Source organism: Centroberyx gerrardi, chromosome 12 (genome assembly GCF_048128805.1).
Source record: "Centroberyx gerrardi isolate f3 chromosome 12, fCenGer3.hap1.cur.20231027, whole genome shotgun sequence".
NCBI lineage: Eukaryota > Metazoa > Chordata > Actinopteri > Beryciformes > Berycidae > Centroberyx > Centroberyx gerrardi.
This window is the reverse complement of record NC_136008.1, coordinates 6,108,915-6,125,143: the sequence shown is the minus strand read 5'-3', so window position 1 is coordinate 6,125,143 and position 16,229 is coordinate 6,108,915. Positions and strand designations below refer to the sequence as shown.

Genomic DNA, 16,229 nt, shown 5'->3' with positions numbered 1-16,229 from the left:
TATTCCAAACAAACCGCTGTTGCCGCTGCTGGAAACGTCACACCAGACAATTTTTTCCCAGGAAAGCGCTACCAGACACCCGGTGTTTAGAACAGCAAATGGGAAAGCTTTCCTGAACTGGTTAAAGGTTGAATAATTGTAGCAAAATTGACATTTATTTATCGGGAAAACGTTGCGGGTTATTACTTTAAATCCCTTAATCACCTATAATACAAGAAGGTGATAGTAAGGAGAGCAAGACTCAGAGCCGCAGTCCCCTGACAATAACAAATACTCCCGTCTTCCTGGAATAATCCTGCGCGATAACGAAGTGCGAGGTAAATGAATAAGAGCTGAGGGAGAAGTAGAAAGGTTTTATGTAGCTGCTCATTCCAAGGTCTGGCTGGCGAGGCCATCCCATGTTAAGCCATGCATGTATTTGCCCTTGCGTCGCGGTGCGCCCATCTACCATAATGCCATTAAAGAGCCATTTGCTGTTGGAAGGGCAGGTGATTAAAGTGTACTTTGGCTGGCCTAGGACGCCCTCCACTCTGGGAAGCCTCCAGTAATCCATATCCCCAGTCACTGTGACCTAACTGGCTCTGCGAGGCCCAGTTAAGAACTCAATCCCCTCTCATTAATGGAGGTAATGACTGTGATCAATCTAAAGTTGGTGTGGGTGAGTGGGGGACGACAGCAATGTGGGAAGGAGAGAGAGAGAGAGAGAGAGAGAGAGATTGAGGGAGGAAGTAAAGGGAAGAGAAGGGAGAGAGAGGAAAAAGAGAGCAAAGGTAACGAAAGAAGAAAATAAGAGAGGACAGATTGGAAGATGGAGGGAGATAGAACTCGGGGGGGGGGGGAAAAAGGGAAAAGTTAAATGAAAGCGAGAGCGGGCAGGGAAGGGTAAATGAACGTTCAGGGAAAACAAAAATGTGTGTGAAATAAAGGGAAAGAGAGAGAGAGGGAGGGAGGAGGGAGGCAAGGGACCTGAGAAGGTGAGAGGAAATAGAGGAGATAAAGTCAAAAGAGAGTAAAGCGAGGAACGGGACACAATTACAAAGAGAGGAAGGGAGGGGGAGAGGGAGAAAGTGAGAGGGTGGGAGTGGCGAGCGCAAACAAAGGGCGAGAGAATCAGAGCGCGGCGGAGCGGGACAGGTACCGCGACCCTCTCAGACAGGTGACCGTCCTCCTTTTCTTCCCCTCCGTTTTGTCCACCGCCGCTCCTCCCGACTCTCCCCGGAGATTCGCTTTGGCGATAGAGCAGAAGCGCCGCGCTCGCTCCGAAATCCTTCCACTCTACTTAGGCTTTCAGGCAATCACAGGGATCCCCGGAGATCTGATTACCTTTCTCAATGATGCTGGATTAAGCTCTGTAATTAAAATGATTGGGCTCTATTATACGCCGTCACAACTTAAAGGACAGAAATCCCTCAAGGCTCTTGAGTTCTGACAAATTCCATTTTTCTCCCCCCCCCCCCCAATGTCACAACTCAGAGCGAGTGAAAGAGAAAAGGCCAACGAACAAGTCACATTTGAATATTCAATGAACAAAAGATTGATAAGGTGAAAAATTAGCATTCACAAATAAGTGCGCATCGACGGTTACAATTATCTTTTTTCGTCTGAGGAAAAAAAAAAAAACGCAAAATTATCTCAGATATTTTACAGCAGCAGGAGTCGTGGATCGGAATCGACGCTGATTTATCTCTTTCCAATTTCACCCGAAAGCAAATGATCCAAACCTAATTTCTGTTGGAGAGTTTCTGCTGCCTCTCATCCCCGTCCCAAATCCCCTCAAATGAGGACATTTGCAGCTCGGCGCAGGTATGGGAGCCAATCTAATCACCGACTCATCAGGTTTGTTGCTGCCTCTGATGTCCGTCTGTGAGGGATTTTTCCAACCCAGCGCATACGGGACTGAGGCACAAAAGCAGTTTTTCGGGTAGAAGAGGGGGGGTGGAGGAGGGGGGGAGGGGGGGGAGGGGGGGAGGGCGTCGGCCCGGCGAGGGAGACCTCAGGAGGGAGACTGTGGTGCCGGTGATGGCTGAACAAGCCGGAGCTAGCCTCCTGCCTCCCTGCAGCCCGCTCCATTGTGCAGCTGCTGTCAGTGCTGGCATGGCTCCCCTGACAATCTGCTCTTTAATAGCTAATATCAGGGTACATTTCCTCAGGCACTGGACTGGAACTGAGAGATGGCGGGCTGTGCTGTGGGCATCTCTCTCTCTCTCTCTCCCTCTCTCTTTCTCTTTCCCTCTCTCTGTCTCCCTCTACTCTATCTCTCTGTCTCTCTGGCACTGGTTAAGGACACACACACGCACACACAAGCTTTGACAGGCGGTTGCTGAGTCATCGGGCTAATCTATACTATCTTGCTGTGGCCAGCTGTCCATCTCAGAACACACACACACACACACACACACACACGAGTTCACAGATAAAGAGGAGAACGCAAACACTCGGTGCATTTTATAGTGTAATCCGCCATGCGATTACACGCTTTCGAAGATACACTCATCACTCCCAAGTCTCTGCACTTGCATTCTTCGTATGGCTACGCATCAACACAAACATTCCCCTCGTCTTCCTCCCCGCTCTGAGCAGATGGACTCATGAAATCTAACTGAAGAGTTTCATTCCACAATGGATTTCTTCCATTAAGTGGGGTAAGATGCTTTCAAAAGCCCGTTTAGGTTTCCTGAGTCTGAGTCTCACTTCAACAGTTTGTATTTGCTTCCATCTCTCTTTTTACAGTGTTTTTTTCTTCAAATAATAAGCCAAACATAACCCTAAAAATCCACCATATGGAAAATGTGGCACCCACACTAACTAAAATGACAGTAATACTCACTATGGATTATTAATGAAGCAATTAGCTAACCGTAGACCTTTCATTACAAAACAGCTGTATATTAGATGAGGCAATCAGGTGTATTTCTGAAAAAGAATGAGCAATTATGTTACGTATTTTCCCCAACATGAATATATTGTGCTTTGGAATAAAGTAAGCAGTAGTTTTAGAGCAAAACAAAGCCATTGAGAGCCCACTCTGCAAAAGCAAACAGAGGTCCGCCTCCCTGTTGTTTCTGCCTACTCTGTGTACAGCCATTACTCTTCCCTGACCTCCGCTTTTCATTAGAGGGAGTTCTCCGCCACTGATATACCGTCAAATACTTCAGCCTTGCAGATAATGCAGCATTTACCCGCCTCGCCAATTAATTCTTCTGACATCTGAGCACATTAATATTCATTACCCAGTGCCACTTGTGACAAACCGCCGCCCCCACGTACTGTAGACACGATAGCGAGATGGTGTGGAAATGTACTGGTGTTTTTTTTAAGAGCACTGAAATGATTAATAGCCATTTGTCTGTTTGGCAATATTGTGTTTGATGGTTTGTTGTTTAAGGTCTCTGAGGTCTGGTTTTTTTTTTCAACCCTTGTGTAATATTTCTTAGGCCTAAGTGTATGTTCAGTGTCAAGGCAGTGTAGATCTAAGTGTAGGTAGGATCTAAGGGTGGTGGCTGAGGTCTGAATTGGGCCCTTACTGTTTGGCCTTCTAGTTTCCATAAGACTAACTCAATTAAGCATCTGCGATACCCGGGCGCCCTTTTGAAAACCCCAAACCTGTTTTCACACACTGCTATTTCCTCTAACATCCTAGCTTTATACAAAGGCGCTCACCTGAAAACGCACAAGGGACAGTTACATCATATCCTATATTTATACACTTTGCAAAATCTCCTAGCAACCTCAGGTGTCTCCATCACGGAGGTCAAGTGGTGAATTGGCTGTTCACAAATAACGGCTAAATATATAGCCTAGAAACCAGGCAAGAAAAAGAGAGATGCCTGTAAGATTGATGAGGTGTGGATGTAGATCCATTCAGGATGTAAATGTGAATAGTCAGATATGGTAGATTTTTTTTCCAAATTTAGGTATTGTGGCATAGGAAACTGCCCCTGCTGGTTGTTGTCTCTACTGCAAAGCATTATGGGTTCTAGCTTGAGATGACTCAGCTTGGTTAAGTTGGTTTTTAGTTTTGTTAGCCAGCAAGCTAATTTAGCAAACCAACGGATGTTAATGTTAACACGCAACACCTAGCCAAGCACTAGCTTCTACTAGATATTATAGCTAGTGTGTAATGTAGATGTGTTTACAAGACAGTGATGGTACATTAACAATGTCTATTTAATTCTTTTAAATAGTTCTATGTTTAGAAATGCATTCAGCTTGCCAGAGAGCTGACCTCCACTATGGGTGCAAATGTTATGTCTGCCATCTTTAGGTAAATGTCAAGTAACTAACCATGGGTCTACTAGAAGGAAGTTTAGGTGCAAATTAGGTGCATAAGACCACTGTGAGGTGAAATATATGAAATTAGAGGTTCCTCTTTCATCTGTTCATTCATCACATAGCTATCTTATGACTGCTCATGTAATGTGATTTTGATTTTTTCCTCATGTTGTACCTGCTAGATTAAATTTTTTTTTAACCTTATTAAAATATGTAATAATTATGAACCCAAACCCCAAAAGCTGACATTCAAATTCCTTGCATGTAACCTCTCAGGTAATTGACATAAACAGTCGGCTGTTTATTGGTAGTGTTTACACCCCAAGCAGTCTTTTAGTAAGTGTGAATAGGTACTGTATCCAGCGATGAGAACTGAAAAAAATAGGTCATGGTATGAGCTCTAGAAATGTGCTCCTAATTTAAATACTTGTGGAACGTTGGAAGAGTACATGGGTAGAGGTAGAATTAATCCCAGAGGGCGACGGCTCAATATGTTTCCAATTCCTTTAAAAACTTCTATTCTTACAGTAAAAGGGGAAGACTTTCATTGGGCCAATTTCATGACATAATAATAGGCAGCTTAAAGTATATTTTACTGGAGGAGACAGGGAGGAGGAAGGCTTCTCAGCAGCGGTTTGAATTGCCAAAGCGGTTATCCTCCGCAGAACCGATGTGATGTGAAACAGGGTAGATGAATCGATGAAGATAATCTGCGTCTGGTTCTCGTCTGGCGCTGAAAGTTGAAGTTAGTTTTATTTACTTTTTAATCAACGGTCGGTTTTTTAAGCAGTAGTCCCGCTGAGATTAAGAATCCTTTTTAAAAAAGACACCTGGCCAAGATCACCAGATTTCAACAGACACCTGGCCGCGTCGTGATGAATATAGAGTTGCACACAAACAGCACACAGCAATGCACATGGGCAAAAATTTAATTAAACATGGCATAATAGGTAGACGCAAAGTTAAAACTCATTATGTGAGCACTCGTACGTCAACGACCCATTGTGGCACTCCAAGGATGTCATCAACAACTTTGAATCAGATTGTGCAACTAATCTAAAATGGGAACTAGGTGATTTGTGGAATCTAATATATTCAGCATTCACTCTCAGCAAAGGACAACAGGTATATAGAGACAATAACAACAACAACACAGAATGTGTGTTTGGGAGTTTACAACAGGCAGTAAAGACACACCTTTCCTGTCGGTGCCGTTGGGGACCTGCGATGTGTTGATGCCCTTGGCGATCTCCTGGTTGGCGGTTTCCTTGGTGACCATTGAGCCTTTGAGCTTACTTTTGGGAGCGTCCAGGGCTTTTAGCTTCTTGGCATGTTTGGTCCCCTTATAGTGGGCCAAGGCCTGGCTCTGTGAGGAGGACAAATAACAGGCTCAATTTAAAGCGGGGAAAACCGGCTGAACTCGGGGGCCAGAACTGAAAATGAAAACTAGAGGAAGACAAGTCAGAGCAAATGAAACAGACTAAACATAATTAGCAGTAGACAGCTGATAGGCTTTGCTTCAGTACCTACAAGTTGAAAAAAAATTACTCCTCTTACACAATGATTAATAACACAGAATTAAAACAGATTATAGTAGGGAAGCTAGGTAACATAAATCCATAGTTGGTACAGCAGTTTCACAGACTGGATCCTCTATATTGTAGATATATATTGAATGAATAACTAGGCACTGTTTTTTTTTTCTTCAAAAAGATATGTAAAGATATGTATGTATTCAGCAGCATTTTTGAAATGAACTCTTATTGTTCTAAGGCCACGCAGAACCTTATAAGGCCTAGATATCGAACCAATGTCCATGAAAAAACAACAAAGAAATCTTCATGTCAATCATTTCTTTTCCTTTTATTAAAAAATAATATCCGGATACATGTGATTGGAATATCTGTGACCTGTGATGTTTAATTTATGGGGCGCGTGTGGGTTTTGAAAGTCCGAACACGTAGCGGCACCAAGATTCACCTTCACAACAGATTCATGCGGGCACACACAGAACTGGGACACATGCAAAGACTTTGACTTGTCCTTGTTTACCTCCGCACACCACACACACTTTCCTCGCACACTTCGCCTGTGGCAGGGAGGAGGGTATCAGGAGGAATGCAATTGCCTCTTGGAATAAATAAGTGTTACCAACCACACATCCCCATAAGACATCTGTAAGCATCTGTATTTATGAGCCGTAGCGGGGGTTTCACTAAAGACCACTGGGACAAAGAGACCATTCTAGTTAGTATTCTCCACATTATTAAGTAAAGCATTGTTCCTATTTACTTTTTTTTTTTTCCTTGTGAGAAAATCAAAAGTGTCCATTGCATCAGCGCCGGACAGATTGTTGTGATTGTAAGAAAATGAGCTCACAGTCTCATATTCTAACTGTCATAGCATATTGTGTAGAGTGTACATCACTTAGATATTTCCAATATATTCACAAAATTGATCGTGAACACCGGGGTAATTTGTTAACAAATTCAAAAGGTGTACCAGAAGCCATGCAGTGTGTGTGTGTGTGTGTGTGTAACAAGTTAATGAAACGAGACAAGTATATTTGAAGGGATTTGTTTACATAAAAAAGAAAAAAAGTTACCTGAAAATCATTCAGTAGCTCTAACATTTCAAGGTTGTGAAATAGTTGAGATACTGTAAATGTGTTTCCATAATGATACCTTCATTCCAGCAATCGTTTTTAGAGTAGGCGTCAGTGGTGGATATCTTGTTCTGGTATGCAACTATTCATTTTGACCTGTGTATCGCTTTCCAGGTACCGGAGCCATTAACTATCTTTTTGTCATGAGTCACGGGTGATATGGATGGGTGTTTAACGCAACTAAGACCATAATTCATCTTTCATTAGAGCAATGATGTGGAAGAATTGCCTGAACTCCAAGTCTGACACATGCATGATTAAAGCTAGGAGAGAAATCATTTGTTTTCCAGATGCTCTGTGAGGGGAAAAAGACATCAAACAAACCTCAAACAAACCAGAGTTGCACGGTTGGTCTAATGGTTAGAAGCTGTCCTGTAATCGAAAGGTCACAATTTAAATCCCAATGTGTCCATTATGTCCTTGAGCACAACAACCTCCTTCTGGCACTGTAAATCAGTCTGGATGAGAGCATCAGCTAAATGCCTAAAATGTTAATTGTGCCTCTATTAAATATTCCTGCCATTACATTGAAAACAAATGTGTTGCCTAATTGTTTTTACTATTCTCCCCAGAGTTTAAAAATGTAGATTATGCATAATCTTCACTAAAAAGAGCATACAGTAGATATACACCATTTTACTAAGACTTGGATATGTTGAAGTGTTTATAATGGGCCTTTTTCCCATGGCAACCATTTTAAACATATGTCACACTTGGGGTGGTAGACCCTATATATAGTAGATGAAGTAGCCCACAGCAGCTGTTGTAATGCACATCATACAAATGTCAGAAATTGGACAAACATTTATCATTTCACAGAAAAATGTAGTAGAAACCTATATCCAGAGGAATATAAGTCACATTAAAGGTAATATACTGTACTCGGCCCACTACTGCTAGCTACTGTAATCTAGCCAACCTGATCTTACACAGATACATGAAATGAACACAGCTTGTTAACACCAAATTACGTGTGGAAGTGTTGAAATTCCTTGTTCCTAACCCTAACCCTAAAACCTAAACCTAAACCTAAACCTAAACCTAAACCTAAACCTAGCCCTGACCAAAGCCTTTCCCTAACCTTAACCAAGTTGTTTTAGTTGCCTAGACTTAACCTTCAGCTGAAAATGCTGTGTCCAATTTGTGTTATAGACCTTTTTCATGGCTGCCGTACTTCCTCAGGGTATAGGTTCTCCGCTCGGTTCTCAGCAATGTTAAAAAGTCAACTTTCTGTCGCCCATAACTCTGTCTGTGATCACTTATTTTGTGTTTCAACATAATGTATAACACAATACAGGTGTTGTCACTGACATATCTTTCTGTTTCTGTTGTCAGACGACTGCACCACTATAAAAAAAAGTGATTTGATTGAGGGTCACAAAATGCTAACAGTACAGATATTAGCGTTAGCCTTGGTTAGCCAGTTAGCATTTTGTGACCCTCCATCACAGTTACTTGCGCAGTCGTCTGACAACAGAAACAGAAAGTCAGTGACAACACCTGCATGATGTTATACATTATGTTGAAACACAAAATTAGTGATCACAGACAGAGTTATGGGTGACATAAAGTTGGCTTTTTAACATTGCTGGCAATGTGAGAACCAAGCTACCCTGCGGAAGTACGGAAGCCATGCTTGTGAAAAAGGTCTATTGTCACAGAATGCAGTTTGTGGTGGAGGAACGCAATTTTCACATAATTTGTGTCCACAGCACGTGAATCTACGTTTTAGAGTTTGTGCTCATTTCATGACTTTTCATGAGGTTCATGTTGAATCTAGTCTAGGTAGCTAGCAAGTAGCTAACTAGCTAGTAAGCTAACTAACTAACCTCCCTGTTAAATTCAGGCAGTCATTGTAGCTCTTGTTTCTGAGATTGGAAGTTAATTTGATCATTGTTTGTCTATCTGAAGTCCTCACTTTTTGTGTTGAATTAAAGCTATTTTATTTCCTACCCCGAATGTAACAGAAGTTCAAAATGGCCATCATGGGAATAAGTTCAATTGACCAACACATAGACCTACCAATAAAACTATTTTCACTGTATGTTGTAGGGAAAATCAGTGTGCTTTAAATCACTGCAGTCATCCAGGGAGGTGATCAGGACAACACAACAAAACAGGAGAAGAGAAGAGGGAAAAAAGACAGAAAAACGGGAAATAGGCTACCCAATTGAAATGAATGAAAGCTGTGTGTCCAGAAAACTTGGAATACTGGGGAAACAACTGAAAAATCACATGCCTGAACATTTAATTACCACATGGGATTGGTCATTGTTTTGAGTTGAAACACTAAGAGGTTGTAGGAGGAGAATGTTTAGGTATCGGGGTGTGTGTGTGTGTGTGTGTGTGTGTGTGTGTGGGGAGTGGGTGTTACAGTATAAAAACATGCCATTTTGGCCTCCTACTCAGTTTACTCAATGTGATTTAAATGACCAATTCCTTCCATAAACAAACAGACCATTTCTGCTGGGCAGGACCGTTCAGAGCTGACTAACAGCTTGACAAGGAGGAAGTTTTACAGCCTTAAAGCTGTTAATTCAAAGATCAAACTCTAGTTTTTGTTACTGAATTCACATGTATATATAATGCTGTACATGTACAGATATAAAGCATTCATTAACTGTATATTCATAGCATCAGGAAATCAGGCTATGTCCAGCAACATGCATATATTTGCACACAATGGATGTAACAGAGGGTAAATCCACCTAAACTCAGTCTAACTACCTTTATATTCGTAGAATATTTTATGCACTGTTTTGTTCTTAGAATAGTTTGCCCACTTTTTATTTGTAGAACAGAGTTTACCCGCCATTTTTAGCCTGACATAAATCTTTATGACCTAGTTTCGCAGAATGCATTATGTAGCAAGTAGAATAAAACTGATTTAAGTTATATAAGGACAGGGTTTTTAAGGGGGGAAAAAACAATAATGCATGTCTGAAAGTATTATTGATTTTTGGTGGTTGTTTGCCGTATAGTGATTACTGACCAGAGGATAGGCGTTTACCTTCCTTTTTATTTACCCCAACACCGCTGGTGCAGACACACACACACACACACACATGCACAAACCCACCCACCCACACACTCACAATGTTATGGGTGTAAGTGTAAACCCCAGCGACAACAAAGAAACTACCGGTCCTTGTTTTGACCCATAACACTGAATGGGAGTGGGAGTCTCAGTGTCTGAGGAGGAAGGGAGGATCAGGATCAGGTATCATGGGAGGGAATATGTTATGCAGCTTCTTCCTCTTTGTGATTCACACACATGATCTGACTATTGTCTGTTTCAATCGAGAACCACAGCGGAAATACATTTTCTTTCATGAATATTTTCTTCGGGCAGCCAAATCCAGGCGCTTTTATCATGTATGTTTATGCCGTTTTCCCCCAAAAAAGTGACATCAAATCTAATCATTCTTGCATAAACAGATAGACCGTTGCTGCTGAGGTCGGTTCAGCACTGAATAAATGTTTAAGCATGAAATAGTGATTTGCGAGTCTAAGAATAAATGTTTGATGTAATGTAGAAACACTGGATTCTAACCGATTCTGACAATTTTGCTTCCTTTTTGTTCAGCACGTTTGCTATTGCATTGCTGAATAATTGATCATGAAGACAGAAGTTATCATAACCAGTGTGTGTTTAATAAACATACACACTTTAAGAAGAATAAAAAAGACAGCATTTCATTCTCAAAAACATGTAATATAGAAAGTAAGATTGTAAAAATGAGAAAACTGCTGTTGTTCCAAAATAGGTGTGATCAAGTCTGTTATTGTGAATTGTCCTTCAGCCCTATTGTCCAGCCAATTCCTATGGGCCTGAGATCTGGTGAGGAACATTTTAAATGACGCTGTCCTTACGTTTCCTAATCTGACAAATCAGAACCATGGAGAAAACAATGCCCAGAATCATCAAGATGGCAAAGGCAAACGCAATCCCCACGAGCGTGTCCGACACTCTGTCCATCCACGTCATAACATGGGTTACACACGGCGTGGCGTATACTTTGTGTCCGTCCAGAAGCGTGCAGTTCCTGGACGTGTCGGTGCAGTTACAGGAGTTGGGCACCACCATCGAGCTGTTGCCCCAGTCCACGTGTCCGTTGAAAAACCCGCAGCACTTCCCGGTCCTTTCCACCTCTTGAAACGACTCCTGAATTTCCTTGGGTTGCTCACTCAGCGGAAGCAGCGCCAGCATATTTACCTTCACCAACGCCTGGGCAGCTTCAGTTCTTGCTATGACTCCCAAAGCTCCCACCGCCAGCAGCATGAGGAACATGCCGGACAGGCCCAGGAAGAACAGGACCAGCAGGCAACGGCTCTCTCGGATCGCTCCAAAACAACCCAGGAAGCCAACAACCAGAGTGACGGCACCAATAAAAATCAAGAGGTTTATGGCAGGGAGAAGTTCATTGGTGATCTGATAATCTGCTTTGTTGCTCCTGATGTGTACAGAAAAACCAAGAATAATGGCTCCACCTATGAAGAACAAAAGGTTGAAGATAAAAAGCAGGTATTTGATCACCTTGTTGACCGCCATCGTCCGTCCAGACTGGAGACAAGGAGAATGTCTTTGTGCCACTGGGTGCTAGTGCTTAAATATTTGAAGACGGAGTGGGAGGGAACACTTGATGCCTTTCATTCGCTGGTTACCAATCACAATTGCTGACCCACTTTCAAATGTTTTCAGGGGCGTGTTCACACCTTTGCAATGGCAGAGGGGCTACATTCCTTGTTGAAACCAGAGCACAATGAATACTGACCTGGGGGGGTTTAAAGTAGTTCTTCCGGTTGGACAAAACAACCAACTGCAACTGACAGCCATGCAACGCAACGATTCTCACCGAATAGAAATGGCATGGAGGGAAAAGAGAGAAGTGGAAAATGTTAACCAAGCTCAAGCAAGTCCTTAATGTAACAAGTTACACTCAAATGGCAGATGATGTGTATGTTTCTCTGTGGTTCTTTAAGGTAAATTTACACAGAAATTCCCTTGAAATCATCAGTTCCTAGAAATGACTAGCCTGGAAAGTAAATAAGCAAATTAGAGGGTTGCAAAAACACAAGTGAAAAGATAAAGCGAGCGCCCCTAAATGCAGCAAATGTAAACTTGCACGAGTCATAAAGCTTGTCCCCTTATTAGAGCAGACTCAACATGTTATAGGCTTGAATCTAGTTCATGAACTTGACTCGTGAACGTGACTCATGAGCATACAATCTAGTAAAGCCGAAACATCTCAAAACCTTTTAAAACAAAGAGGCTCTTCTCTTTTTGAGCTCATCAGCTGGTTTCCAAACGGAGCCTCTGTTTTCTGCCCCAGAGCAGGATGGATCAGTATTGAGCAGAACACAACAGGCCCTTCCTGCCTCCTGCTCTGCCTCCTCCCTCACTCCCATTTGGACTCTGCATTGCCAGTCTGACATTATGATAAGCTGTCACTCGTGCAAATGAAGACACACTTCAGCTATTTCTGTGGCTTGGATGAAAAAAAAAAACACCCAGAGGGCATTTTAGACCTCCCCATCTCTACACGGTGCTGAGAGTTGATTGACAGGTAAACAGAGGCTCTATCTCTCTAATGGAGAATTAAAATTAATGGCTGACGGACAATGAATATCCCGAGATAGTCTTCAACAGGAAGACATAATAACCTCATTTTGAGTAATCACTGACACATTCAGTGTTAGAAATGAACTGATTACTTCCTTAATGAAATAGCTATGACATTGCCATTTAGTAATGCTATTGATTTAACAATATCCAGCAATAGCGGTGATTGTATTTTTTTTGATTACTTTCAAAATAGTATGGAAATTAGATACGGGGGGAATCGAAACCCATCTGGTAGCCCATCAGTTACATTTAGAAACCTAGTTTTAATGCAGTGCATTTCATTAGAATATATTGTAGGATGCATGAGGTAATGAATGCAGTAATGCCTTGTAGTTTACACAACCGAGACTGCGTATCACATTTAATACAACCTATTTTCTATCATCTATTTTGCAGGCTTTACGCATATTGCTGAAACATGGTGCAGTGATCACAGAGAAAAAGACAGCAGTCCTATCATAATCAAAGTGTCATAGGCCTTGATTAGGATGAATGTAAAGAATAGTACACAAGCACATACCCTGAATACCAATATCTTTTGTCAAGAAGAGGCTTTTACATAATGTGGTTTCAGACTGTAGACTTCTCACTGTTCAACAAATCAAAACACCCTCCACCACTGGAGTCAAAGAGCCAACAATCACTTTCCACTGTAAAGCAAATGGAAACTCATTCCCATTTGAATGGATTTCTACTGAGAGGCCATTGATTTGTGTCCCACTGACATGAAAACCTGTTTTTCACTTTGTAAATAAAGCCATTGTGTCCAGAACAGCCTTGACCAGACATCTGTACGACCACAGCGGGGTGCAGAAAGATAGCTACTGAGGCACAATTTCTTGTACTGGATATCTTGTATAAGACGGACAAGAAGTGATGTAACGGAGAAGACCCTTTCCTCGGGAACCACGTGTATTTGTGCCGGCTTAGAGTCCGATCCTGTAAAGTTGATAAAACCCCACTCACTAATGGCTGCATTTGCCCAGTTTATTGTGACAAAAAACTCACAGACGTTTTGATCCAGCGAGGATCTTTGTCAGGATTCTTGATCCATCTGACAAAGCTCAAAAACTTTATGTGTTTTCGTTGCAGTAGTAGCAAAACAACAGCCAACACTATGCATTTTATCAACTTTTTGCTGAGTCACACTCGGCCCAAAACCCAGACTGGATGCATACAGTATATCTACTGTGTCTCCTCTGAGTCGAATCCTCCTGTGACTCAGTAGAATTAAATAAAATTACTTGACTGCCCGTCCTCATTGACAAAAATACTATAATGTCTATCCATAAATTTTCATATTGTGTTTTTCCAAACTTTTCATTCATTTTTCTCTGTCTCAATCTGTTGTACTGTGTTATTCTTTGTTTTCATCCATATATTTTTACTATACTGTTATATTCTACTGTTGTAATTGTTAGTTTGGTTATGTTAAATACCCCTCATTTGCTCTATTATAACCTATCATATGTTTTCTTTGCTGTATCTTATTATTTGCTGCTGCCAACAACCCAGTTTCCCCACCAGGATCATTCAAGTTTCATCTGATCTAATCAAACTCTAATCTAAAGTCTAGGTCAGACTGAAAGACTGTTCAGATCCTGCCAGACGAGGGTCGTTCACGCTAAACGACCCGCTGAGAAGCTTTTCACACCACGCAACGGGGCAAAGATGAAGACGAAGGATCACACACTTCTTCTTTGTCATTCAAAAGCATTTTCCCAATCGTCCAGAACAGTTCACTCTATATTACAAAATAGTTCTTCTGCCATTTCCTGCTCCATGGTGCAGAATTTCTATTACAAATGCATATTGAAGTGTCACTATTACAAGAATAACATTGATGATGAACTTTGTATGAGACTTTTCTCACTTAATTTGTAATTTCATACGTATTTTACACCATTTTATATGAAGTTTATTCCTCCAAATAACAGATTGACAGCCGAGAAAGGCAAATATGTAAAAGTCAACATGGCTCACACCGCAGCAGTTTAACCAAAATGCAAAATAGATGTTTAAATTTGGTGCACCAACAATCTCTATCTAATATGTGTGAATCTGAGAGTCTGCAGGGAGGTAGTGAGGGTTTTTTTCCTGTTTACTTTCTGCTCAGCTCCACCTCTTCCATGTGTATCTATAGCGGGGGGGGGGGGGGGGGGGGGGGGGGGGGCACGTGCCTTTCCAACTTTCGCTCCTCTTCAAAAGAAACTTGCTCACCTGTGAGTTGAACCTCAGCTGGCAGACGCTGCAGGAGACGTGCTTCCTCTTGGCGGAGGGTGGGAGTCCGAGCGTGTGATGGAGAACAGCTTTCTGCACTGGGTCCATCTGGGGGGAGAGAGGGAGAGAGAGAGAGGATGAGGGTGATGTGGAGGGGAGGTGGTAGAGGCTAATTAAGACACAGCGCTAAAGCCGACCTGTAAATCAGCCTCGCTCCTCCATCCCTCACTGTGCCGTAAAGAGAGGACACTTTGCCCAGAGCTTTCTAGGAAGCCGGGCATCTATCTTCAGCCACAACAGGTTCTTTCTGGCTCAGACACTAACGCAGACGTATGGGGAATTAGCTCCTTGTTTCCACACTCGAGGGATGTACCGCTGGCCTTCAAATTGAAGGCTTTTACTGCAATGGCTGTAATCAAAATCCCTCACCGAGTGCCCACTTAATTCCAGCCGGAGATGATTCACCCAAAAACATAAGCGTGTAAATAAAAAGCCCCTGCGCACTCGGTGAGGATATACATTTTCTTCTTTAAGACTGTGATGGAGCGGTTGTTTTACTGCATTGCTGCGCGCCGCTGCTGGCCTGTTTGGTATGTACCTCCATCTGTTTGGTGACAAAGCTTTTGGGAATGAACAAACACATCTGCCTCGCGGAGAAAGAGACTCAATAGGCAGCACTTGGCTGGTAAAGGTGGAAAGGTGCAGGCGTTGTGTGGGCGGTTTAATCCACCTTGACTATAGTGCTGCAGGAAGGAAAAAGCACAGTGGAGTTTCAGACTTTTCTTCTGGATGTTGTTTAGTTGGACTGGAACCATTTTCATTATTTTTTGTTTTTAGATATAGTTGAGTGAGTGGAATTGTAAATCATATCGTCACTGCAGAGATAGATAGGAAGAGTTTCATTCTAAAACGGTTATATCCACCTTTGGAAAAGAAGTGATATCTTCTCTTACAAAATGATTGATAGCACTACATTAAAACGGTGGCACTTTTTTAGTAGTGGGTAGCTATCTTAAAGTAATAACCCGTGACATTTTCATATAAATAAATGTCTGTTTTGTTACTATCTATTGCCGATTCGTATAACACAACAGTGATTCAACCTATATTCAGTTCATGAAAGCCTCTACATTTATTGTTATAAACAGCCGGTGTCTGGTCGCTCTTTCCTGGGAAAAATCCTCTAGTTTCCAGCAGCAGCAACAGCGGTTTGTTTGGAATAAACAGAAGAAGAACTGGGTAGTTAGCATGAGCAGCGATAGCCGACCATGGCTGAACAGACAAAGAAAAGAGCGCCACCTACAGAAACTCAAACTGCAGCAACAGAAAATCCAAGGAAAAAGCCGTCACAGTCCCGCCCACACTGTTTGATTGACAGGTGATCTGTGGGAAGTGCAGTGCAGAAACAACACAGCAGTGAACACGAAGATGAAGATGGAGACAAAA

At 42.1% G+C, this 16,229-nt stretch overlaps 1 protein-coding gene and 1 pseudogene across 1 annotated transcript in view; both read right to left on the bottom strand.

Moving 5' to 3' along the window:
* znf385d (zinc finger protein 385D) overlaps positions 1-16,229 on the bottom strand; it is a 50,588-nt gene that overhangs the window by 11,027 nt on the left and 23,332 nt on the right. The window contains exons 3-4 of the mRNA XM_071924401.2: positions 14,784-14,891; positions 5,470-5,638 (exon numbers count right to left, since the gene is read on the bottom strand). Of these exons, the coding sequence (XP_071780502.1) occupies positions 5,470-5,638; positions 14,784-14,891 (277 nt within the window). The remainder of the gene's footprint in view (positions 1-5,469; positions 5,639-14,783; positions 14,892-16,229) is intronic.
* On the bottom strand, positions 10,661-11,489 carry LOC139931024 (tetraspanin-8 pseudogene; annotated as a pseudogene).